Source organism: Salvia hispanica, chromosome 1 (assembly GCF_023119035.1).
Source record: "Salvia hispanica cultivar TCC Black 2014 chromosome 1, UniMelb_Shisp_WGS_1.0, whole genome shotgun sequence".
In the NCBI taxonomy this organism is placed as follows: domain Eukaryota; kingdom Viridiplantae; phylum Streptophyta; class Magnoliopsida; order Lamiales; family Lamiaceae; genus Salvia; species Salvia hispanica.
The window spans coordinates 26,387,176-26,397,832 of record NC_062965.1 but is presented as its reverse complement, the minus strand read 5'-3'; the positions used below and the strand labels follow the sequence as shown (position 1 = coordinate 26,397,832).

Here is a 10,657-nt window from a genome sequence, read left to right as displayed (position 1 = left end):
CGATCATATTCATGTAGTTACACTAGATAATGACAGAATAAGAGAGATCAAAAAGAATCAATAAAACCTAATTTCACTCTACAAAAGATAAAGAAATTCAAATATATAGTCCATAAAAGAAGAAAATACTTTCTCTATTTCCCTAAAAAGATATATCATATTAAAATAAAGTTCAAACGATCGAATCATGTAAATTTATTGAAAAATAAATCGAAGAGAAAACGAGTCAAAATCATAAAAGGAAATAATCATGGACAATTCTCAAACTGAAACTAAGCTCCCTCTGCACTCAATAAACCTTGAGTGCGACGACGGCAAGTAATGCCTGCAGACGAACTCACGTGCATGATAATCATAAACAAACGATCCCCATTTGCAGTATGGAAGTTCGAAAAACACAAAACCTGCCCTCCACTGCTCAGGTGCCGCAAAGGGCACTATCTCATCCGTCATCACACGATTCCAACTGAATTTGCTTCCTTCACATCTCGACTCACAAATCTGCACAACTCTATCACCAGTCTCACATCCAAAGGTAAAGTAGCGAAATGAGTGCTCATCTTCTGCAAAAATCGAACACTCACTTAAAACAGTTGGCAACGTGATTATCCGAAACACTTCATTCTTCATGTCAAAGGACAGTATTCTCGACGTAAAACCATGCCCTCCCATAAGCCAGTGCGCAAAGTGGCCATTCTTGCAACATGATTTTATGGGACTAACCTCGTAAAATTCTGTTCTATAAGTGATCCTGCAGTCTACTGCTAACTCCCTCCAAGAATCTGCCGTCCTTGAATACAGTTGAGCATGAAGACAACGGTGCTTAAGACACGTAAGCACCTGCACCACTTTGTAATCTTCGTCGAAACCAATTGCAACGGATCGTTGTCCTATTGAACATGAGGGGCCAAAAGATGTAAGTGGGAGATTCTTGACTTGGCCTAGAAAAGGATTGCATATAGCTAAAGGAATTGTAATATTCCTGGGGTCAATGCAGATTAGACCCTTAACTGACCCAACTATCGTAGGTACTAATTCCCAATAGATGTTAGCATATTCATATGACATTAAATCCTTGTGGTTGTGTTGGAGTTGGAGATTTACTAATACTTTGTTCGGCTCAATACCCTCATGATCAAAAGAAATTTGTATATATACTGTGTCCTCTGGCAGGTTGTTGTCATTGAGAGTGTGCAGTTTCCTGAAATATGGAGAATCGATAACGTCGCGCCAGAATCTGCAGACAGTTCTGAGTCTCAACATAGATTTTATGGGCAGACGCAACAGAATTTCTATCAACACATCATCTGTTATTGCTATGTATTGTCTACTAGCAATGTGGGATCCATGATTTCCGGTTTGAGGGTGCGACATATAATTATAGCAACTTCGAGGCTTCAAGTCCGAGTTATCGACGATGGCATTTCATCACTTAAGGATCAACCAAAACAATCAAGATTATATAAGGATATATCTGAATTGATACCTATCATTGTTAAAACCAAATCACCAATTTCATCGCAAAATTAATAAAATGATTAATGTACATACTACATTGTCGATACCATGAAAATCAATACCTGACAAATAAAGAAGATCACATAAAATTCAGAAATTGTTTACCTCAGTGCTTTGAGTTTCTGTGGTTGTTTTCTTGTGGTTAGAATTTCGATTGTGATAAAAAAAAATTAGAAACCTGCATGGTTGAAGAGTGTTGTTTGTTATGATTTCCTATATTTGTGGAGTTTGTTGTTTTTCTTATTCCTTCGATTATAAATAGTGGCATCATGAAAAAGATGAAGTCGAGATTGAATGCAAGGCTTTCCTATATTATTTATATACTCCGTTAGGTCCAAAGTCTTATTTGGTTTAGGCAGTAGTTTTAAGAAATGTAATTAAAAATAAATTTGATTAAACGGGACGTGTATTCGCAAAGTCTTATTTGGTTTAGGCAGTAGTTTTAAGAAATGTAATTAAAAATAAGTTTAATTAAATGGGATGTGTATTCGCAGAGGAAGGAGTATATTGTAGAAATTATGAATACACAAGTGATGAATATACAATCTATTTATTAGGAAAAATTATAATCTAGCTGAATAAATTCATTTAATTAGGCAAATCACAAGGTTGTGGGCTTATTCCTTCCATTTATATGATTAATTTATGGATTATGTGCTCGATTTATGAATTTTCTAGTCAACATTAGGGCATCCACAATGGGGCGGAGGATGCGAAGCACTAAGCCCCGCCCTATGTGCTGCCACATCAACATTTTATCCTCCGCCCCTTCCATCCGCAATGGGGCGGACTAAGGGGCGGAGGATAGGCCCTTCCACTTGCAAAAATGAAAAATTGTCGGAATTCATTACTGAATTTAGAGAGAAATTGAGATGAGGAAGAGAGTGGAGTGAAAGGTGTGAAATGAAGTAAAAAAATTGGTGCTATATATACAAGAAAATAAAAAAAATTAAAAATAAATAAAAATGTGTGCATCCTCCGCCCTATAGTCAGCACCCCCTGCAATGACGGACTAAGGGACGGAGGATAGGCCGGAGGATGCATCCTCCGTGTCATAGTCCGCGGACGATGCATAGGGCGCGGGGGATAAAATGTGCATAGTCCGTGGTGCTGCAATGGTGGACTAAGGGGCGGAGGATGCATTGTCCGTCACATCCTCCGCCCCATTGTGGATGCTCTTATAATGAACTTTGCTACTTTCGAAAAAAAATATAGTAATTTTCTTAAATTTATATATCTAATCAAACAAACTATTCACTACTAAGGGGAGTGATCAATTGCTAACTCATCATTTAATTGTTAACTACAACTAATTTAAGGCCACAGAATTTTAGAAAACGTGTGGTCTAGAATTTTCCACGTGTAATTTTTGTTTTTATTAATTAAATCGAAAAAGATAATAAAAAACTCCAAATTAGAGTTTTGGATGAAAATGTCAATATAGTGTTCAAAATTATAAACACAAGAATGTCAACACAATGCTTTAAGAATGTTAACCCATTGCTTTATTGACATTCTACATGTATTATAATGACATATTTTATATAGTATATTGACATTTTGTTGTACAAAAAAATTAAAAATCTTCGAATTATTTTTCAAATTTTGACGTCGGAACATATGCATGTAGGATATCGTTGGAATCCTTATAAAATTATCTTTAATTTGATATATGTTATATGTGTTAATTGACATTAATACCTCTATTGATATTTTTTGTGCATAATATTAATACTCAAGGGTTGATCTTCACCTTTAATTTAAAAATCTAATGTTTATCATTTAGTTGTAGTTAGCAATTTAGGGGTGAGTTAGCAATATAACATACCCCTCACTACTAATAATGTCGAAATATTACTAATATATTTTTTACCTAGTCTTATTGGAAAGTATTGTTTTTTTGTCTAATCTTATTGGAAACTATATATTTATGATGGAGTAGTAGGATTAACAACATGTATTTTTCGTCTAAATATTATTGAAGTAAAATTAATGAGTAGAGAGATAGTTTAAAACTTTATTTTGTTGGTAATCTTTTTTATTTTTATAAATTATTAAAAATAATTTTTAAAAATCTACTTTTTGTGCAATATGTAAGATAAAAAGTTGAATGTGTAGATCTGGGTTTTCCATGTTCATTACATACACACAATTAGGGCACTAGGAATAAAAATGATATAACCAAGCAAACAATTATTTATAATCAAGAATAATCTAGGATTGTGTGGGGGGTGGTGTTTGTTTCGCTTGGGCCGAGATATGGGTGGATTTGATTTGAGTAGGCACGCTTGGGCCGTTGATAGGCTATTATTAAAATTCTTTTCTAGGAAGAAAGAATTTTAATTTATACAAATTATTAATTATGTGGCAATTGATAGAATTAGTATGTTTCTTTTTTTGAACTGTTTATAATAAAATTGTTACTCACACACATTTATATCAAGCTTATTGTCTTATCGAGATGGATAGAACATCTTATATAATTTACTACAATACTTTCTAATTCTTTGTCGAGGACATATTCTGAAAAACTACAAAAATTTTTGTAAAATTGTAGGTTATTAAAGAAAAACATAAGTTTTAGACATTTTTTTTTGTAAAATTGCAGTAAAATTTACTCCCTTCTTTCCATAAAAGATATCTCACTTTCTTTCTTAATTTGTCTCACTAAAGATTTCACATTTTCATTTTTAGAAAAAGTTCTCCCTTGTAATAATATAAATATTATATTTTCTCTTTCCACCTAACACACAAAACAAAACATCCTGAAATCTCGTATCGTCTGATGTGAATCAAATTATACATTTTTATTCTCATAACTTTACATAATTTATATAGTTTGATGCTTGCAAAAGTATGTTTTACGGTGTAGGAAGAGGAATGGAAGGTGAAACGAAACAAGGAATGAAAAATCTTTCAATAATTAACCATTTTCTTTACTTTGTCAACATCGTTCAAAACCAAAAATCAAATTTTTATGTTACATCTTTTTAAGTTTTTAAGTTTTAAACAATCTCCTACCTCCCTGTGAATCGACACATGAAGTACTACTTACGAAAGTGTAGAAAGTGTTCTACTTTTTTTGGCTTTGAACCTTACCATTTATAGGCTTTTATGCAAGTGGTAGTGCTTCACATTTCCATCGTACTCAACTTCATTCAATCAAAACCACAAGTTCTTGAAGTAAATTTTTCAAAACAAAGCAAGTCATTTTCTTTTTTTTTTTTTTTTTACAATTCAACAAGTATTTTTTTTGCTACGATTCAATAGGGGGATCATTACCAAATCATGCATCAAGGCTTGGGAAAAAGATAAAACACGAAACTTTACAAAAACGGCACAATTCAACACGACCAAACAACAAAACAAACCCCCTCCGAACACTTGGATCTTGCTTGCCCTCAAGCAAGTTTGGTTGAAATGTTGGAAAAGGAAACAAATCACATAAAACTTCGAAAACCAAGAACGACACACAAGAATCCCACCTCCTCACACTTGGGCATTGCTTGCTCGAGAGCAAGTAGACCAAGTGTTTAGAGAAATATTACTAACAACACATAACAATCACGAAGACCGGCAAGGCCACAAAGCATGCATCAAGGCCGACAAGGCCACAACATGTACAAAACAAGGTCGGCAAGGCCACAATTACAAAAACATCAAAGTAAACATATACATCACACATGTAACACATATATACAACAAATAAAAGAGAGGGTTGGATAGAAATCACCTCCCCCGCACAAAGCGGGGGGTACGGGCTGATGTGGCAGATGGTGCTAGAGCTGGTGCCGCTGCCTCCTTTGGTTTCGATCCCAGGCTCATGTGTTGGCTCGGCGGCTCCTTCAGCTTCGACTACTTTATCCACTATGGCATCCAGACTGCCCTGTTCAACAAACTGGGCAGCACACGAGTGTTTCTTTGGAAATGCATCGTCGAATCTTGCATTCCAATCCTTCCAAGTAGAAGCATTCAACTTCCTCTTAGGATCTCTGTAGAGTTTGGAGCCCTTCTCTGAACTCGTGTAAAGCATGCAAACATGTGGACTTATGCTCACGATGTCGTCAGCCAAAGTGCAACCAATCAACTCTTTTTGCCTCTTTAAAACTTTGGTTAGCTCTTCTTCTTGGCTCTTGTCTAGGCTACTGATCGTGGTAATGGTCTCATTTGAATCCAATTTAGGTGAATAAATCTCCAATGGTACCAAATCTTCTTTGTCTCTCGTACTGGGCAGGTCATTCTGACTGGGCAGTTCTTTAAGATCGGGCAGTTTACATCTCTCAGGTGGGTTAGTGTGATTCTTCTTCTTGCACCAAGTCATTATTTCAGCCTCTATCTCCTCATCACTAAGCTCTTGAGTGTTGAACAACTTACATTCACTAAGTCCTTCGAGCTCAACTTGTTCTTCAATTGAGGGCAATGAATACATATCTTGCAAAAACTCAGCTTCAAGAAAGTTGGGACCTTTCAACTCTTTGATCAACTTCTCACCTTGGCCATTTTCCATATCACTATCGATGATAACAGGGAGAGTGTCACTTTCCCCAAGAAAGACATGCTCGAGGTTGGTGGGCAGCAGCTTCAACTCCAATTTTGGTGACCGAACTTCCGACGGCACCAATTCCTCCTCTGCGCTCAGACTGGGCAATTCGCCTGGATCGGTCAGCTTGCTGGTAGACTTTGCCAGCTCCAATTTGTCGCACCACTTCATGATGGACGATTCTGGTCTCAAAGGTATGGGTGTAGGTTCATCGGGTCGAATGATGATATTCTCTTCAATCTCCTCATCACTATCTTCTTCATCTTCAAACCAAGCAATCCCCTGACTTGGGCAGTGTGCTGCACTGGGCAATCTGGGCCCCTGTTCCAATGTTTCCCCCAGTCCGTTGTTTGAGTTATTGTTGAATGAAGCTTTCAACTCTTTCCCGAACCTAAGGGTACTCTTATTAAGATTCTCCTTTCTTGATGGTTGCACTTCAACCGAAATTCCTCCATCATTCCCACGCATATCATTGATGGAAGTCGCCAATTGTGTCATTTGGCGTGCAAGATTATCAAGACTAATCATTTGCTCATATTGTTCGTCATGCATCTCATGCACCACATTGTAATTGGATTGCAAATTGTTTTGCATGAGTTGTTGGGATGTGATTAGGTTCTCCATCATTTCTTCTAAGCACTTGGGCGGCATTGGCGGATGATTTGATTGATATTGGCTTAATTCTTGTTGCTGGTAATACGGAGGGAAAACACTTTGATCCGGAGGCCAATAAGCATAATTTTCGTCTGACCCTTGGAAAGATTGGTGATGTACTTGTGGTGGTGGACCTTGATATTGTTGGTTTGGATTGGTCCATTGAAAATAGGAGTAATCACCCCAGCCATGATCGTAAGGGTCTGTGAAATGATCCATGAAGCCCTTTAATGTCGCACCACTCTCATCATTGTCTCTTGAATTGGTTTCCTCCAAACTTTTTGACACTTCAAACTGGGCAGCTCGAGGAACTGCCCTGCTTATCTTCTCAAACCGGCTTCCTCACGCAGCCTCTTCATCGTCTTCTTAATTCCAATATTGAACAACAACCTTGGAGAGGAGGACCTACTCATAAACTAAAATAAAAAAGGAAGAAAAAAAAAACAACAAACAAAAGGAAAACAAGTCAAAATCTATATACAATAAGTGTAGAAAAACATAACAAGAAAACAACACCGTTCCCCGGCAGCGGCGCCATTTGAAAGGTAGGGGGTTTTGCACGCGTGTCGTAGGCGCGTGTCCCTTCTTATTCAACAAGATGTATAAGTTCCCACTTTCCAAAATACTATAAATTAGTACGTGGTAAGTTAGGGTGTCGAACCCACGAGGAACGGTAGCATCTGTTATGTATTTCCACACTTAGAAAGGTTTTGGCGATGCCGCCACGCTCTAAATTGGGGGTGGGAACTAAACTACAAAATATAAATAACACTTAAGCTAGGATTGAGAACTAAAAGCACAAATAACATGCAATTAAAAGAAAGCATTTAAACTGGAAAACAGACTGGGCAAGTTGGTAAACTGGGCAACTCAGCAGTGGCGAAAATAAGAACATTTCGGAAATGAAAAGAGAGCAGCAACTTGCATGAGCATCCTAAGTTCAGAAAGCAAAAGGAACTAAGTTAAAAGACTAATGAAAATAAACTAAGTATTAGCTACTAAACTAAGTCTAGAAACTAGGATTGTGACCCTTAAAGGTAGCTAAACTAATTAACTCCAAAAAAGTAAACTAAATCACATGCAAATGGAGGTTGAGTGCAGAAACTAATTAATCTAAATGGACTACCAAAAATGAAAAGGAATCATGTACTTGTTGTCTCCTAAACCCTATTACCCAAGGTGTAAAACCAATGGATAAAAGCCTACAACTAATGGACAAAGAACTTGACTTCTAAAAGCTGATCTTGGCTCCTAATTCTACATCATAAGGCACGAAAATATGGAGGAGAAAGAGAGTAGATGGCTGCTACATAATTAAAAATGCAAGAGAAACACAAGATCAACAAGTAAACTACCTAAACATGCATTGAAAACACCAAATGAAAAGCTGAAATTTAAAGCACTTAAACATTACGAAAGAAGCTTAAAAAACAAAAACAATGGAGGATGAATAACAAGACAAGAAATTAAGCAACAAACATTAAACTTAAAAACATGCAAAACTAGTTAATCTAGGTGATATAAACTCAACAAGAACACAAGAACACAAGAACTAAGAGTAAATGCTTTAACACTAGAGAAATAAATACACCAATTAAAGCTTTTAAAGATCAGCCTCCAACAACCATTAACTAGAGAGTTAAGATGTTGGAATTAAGTTTCAACACAAGTGCTACAAAGAGACTAAAGCATTAAAGAAACTAGAATCTACTACAAGCTTCACAGATCTTAGCAGCCTTGAACTTGAAATCTCTCTTCTTAAGGAAGAGAGAAAAGGTTTCCTATAGAGAGAGTAAACTAAAACTAAGCTAACTAAAGTGATGAGTGGTAAGTGTCTTGGGGAAAAGCATAGTTCAGTATTTTGTTACATTTTTCCAATAAAATTTATTTCCCCTTTCTCATGCCCTAGCGACGGATATGGACACGTGTAACAACAAGGAAGCAGTCTTGTAATTGTGCTCAAGTGGCTCCCATGCAGTTTTCCCATCGGGTCCAGCTTGGCCAAGCTGACAGCTTGGGCAGTTTGCCATTTTTCTGATTTTCTTCAAATTCTTGCACTTTTTGCCTCCTTTTTGCATCACTCCACTACAAATGCCTTTCTACAATGCCTCCGAACCATATGCTCAATTCCCTGCCAAAATAGCATCTTCTCATGCAAATATTCAACTTATAAGTGCGAAAGTGATCAAATCCGAGTGACGAAAACTAGCCTATCAATGACACATTTCCTTTTTTGGAAATATTCTTTCTCCAATTAATACACTCAACCACTTTTTCTCACTCCTATTAAAATATTCATCTTTCTTTAATACCTATTCTCTCTCCAATTAAACACTTTAACCAATAATTCCTAAAATCTCGTGTCGGCTAAGCAATGTGTCATCTTAGCCGGGACGGAGGGAGTAATTAGGTATTTTATTTTACACTAAAGCACACACGTTTTATAGGACTTACCCCGAAGTTGTCGAGAGGTCTCGCTTTCAGTAGTAGTGAAATATATTTTGTGTATGTGCTTGGTTTCTTTTCTATTGTGCAGGTTTTAGTAATAAAAAAACACAAATTTTTGAATGCACACAAGATCACAGGGTACACCGCCGTTTGGATTACACAGTTATCATAGAAAGATAGGGCTGAGAGGTTCAGAGATTGAGATTTATCCGCAGTTAGAAGTAACCTACTCTTTGGGTCAAGTGAAGAAAGTAAGGATTATCAAGAGTCAGAAGCTCAATCTATTGGCTGACAACAATAACAATGATGCCCAACCATCTGTGGGAAGGTTTGGAGATATCCTTAGATCGGGAGTCGAACACCCAGGGGAGTTTTCCTACACAAATGACAATGTCAACATTCCACCTCACTATATCAGTTTGGTGAATGAAGGAAATATTTTCCATGGTCGTGATGATGATGACCCAATGAGCCATTTGAATGTCTTCTATAAGTTGACAAATTCTCATAGACAGCCAAATATGGAGCATCATCGAATCAAGAGAACTATATTCCCTTTCTCATTGAGAGAGAAAGCAATGGAATGGTATGACTCACTACCGGGCTACAACATTGCAACTTTTGAAGTCGAAATTCTCTTGAAGTACAATTCTTCAATGAAGATAGAAAATTTGAGAGAGAAGATCGCATCATTCCGACAAAAATTTGATGAGTCATTTGCCGAAGTTTGGAAGAGATTTACAGACTTATTAAGGAAATGCCCAAGTCATGGACTAGCACCTGGGCATGGTCTCTTGAAACTACGAGGCACTCAATCATGAAGGCACATGCTTGGTGAGTTCAAGTGAGAACTTGGATGATTTGACCCATGATGAAGTGAGAAATCTATTGGAGAGATTGGTGAACAATCAAATGAATTTGCATAATCCAAGAAAGGCAACTGCGGGAGATACATTTGGTGCTACTAAAGAAGCAGAAAGATTGACAACAATTGAGGCTCCAATGGCTGGAGCTGTCAAATCCTTGCAATTGATTCATCAACCCCAAGTTGTGATTGCGATGAAGTGTGGAGTATGCCAAGGAGGACATTATACAGATCAATGTCTAAGTGTGCAAGGACCTCCTGTGGAAGATTTGAATTATATTGGGGATAATTGTTAAGGTTACAATCTAGGACCTCAATACCATCAACAGAATTGGAGACCTCAGCAAATAAATTGGAATCAAGTAGGTCCTACCAACAGTGCGGGTAATCAATGGAGGAGCAATACCCAACCTCCGGGATTTAAGAAGAAGCCATCAAGTGATGATCAAGTTGCGCAGATCTACTCCTTCATGACTAAGAGTCAAAATGAGAATGAGCATTTTAAGGAAAAAGTTAATGAAAAGTTTGGCCACATTGATGCCACAATGAAGAACTTGGAGATGATGATAGGCCAACTTGCGACGGCTGTACAAACCAAACCCCATGGAGCTATTCCAAGCACCACGATAACG

General features: G+C 37.1%; 1 protein-coding gene and 1 non-coding gene across 4 annotated transcripts; both read right to left on the bottom strand.

The window, feature by feature from the left end:
- Window positions 1–231: 231 nt before the first annotated feature.
- LOC125204225 (putative F-box protein At3g16210) lies at window positions 232–1,712 on the bottom strand. 3 transcript variants are annotated; one of them, XM_048102832.1, is made up of 3 exons: window positions 1,624–1,712; window positions 724–1,431; window positions 232–563 (listed from the first exon to the last, which is right to left on the bottom strand). In XM_048102832.1, the coding sequence occupies exons 2-3, from the start codon at window positions 1,372–1,374 to the stop codon at window positions 453–455; spliced, it is 762 nt and encodes a 253-aa protein (XP_047958789.1). In that variant the 5' UTR covers window positions 1,375–1,431; window positions 1,624–1,712; the 3' UTR covers window positions 232–452. The 3 variants fall into 3 exon arrangements, 2 of the variants coding, with proteins under 2 accessions (XP_047958789.1, XP_047958781.1); XR_007173523.1 differs by having other exon boundaries at window positions 232–890; XM_048102824.1 differs by having other exon boundaries at window positions 232–1,431.
- An 8,116-nt stretch (window positions 1,713–9,828) lies between these two features.
- LOC125202872 lies at window positions 9,829–9,935 on the bottom strand. The gene has a single exon (XR_007173209.1). It is a non-coding gene; the product is annotated as a small nucleolar RNA R71 (small nucleolar RNA).
- Window positions 9,936–10,657: the final 722 nt, after the last annotated feature.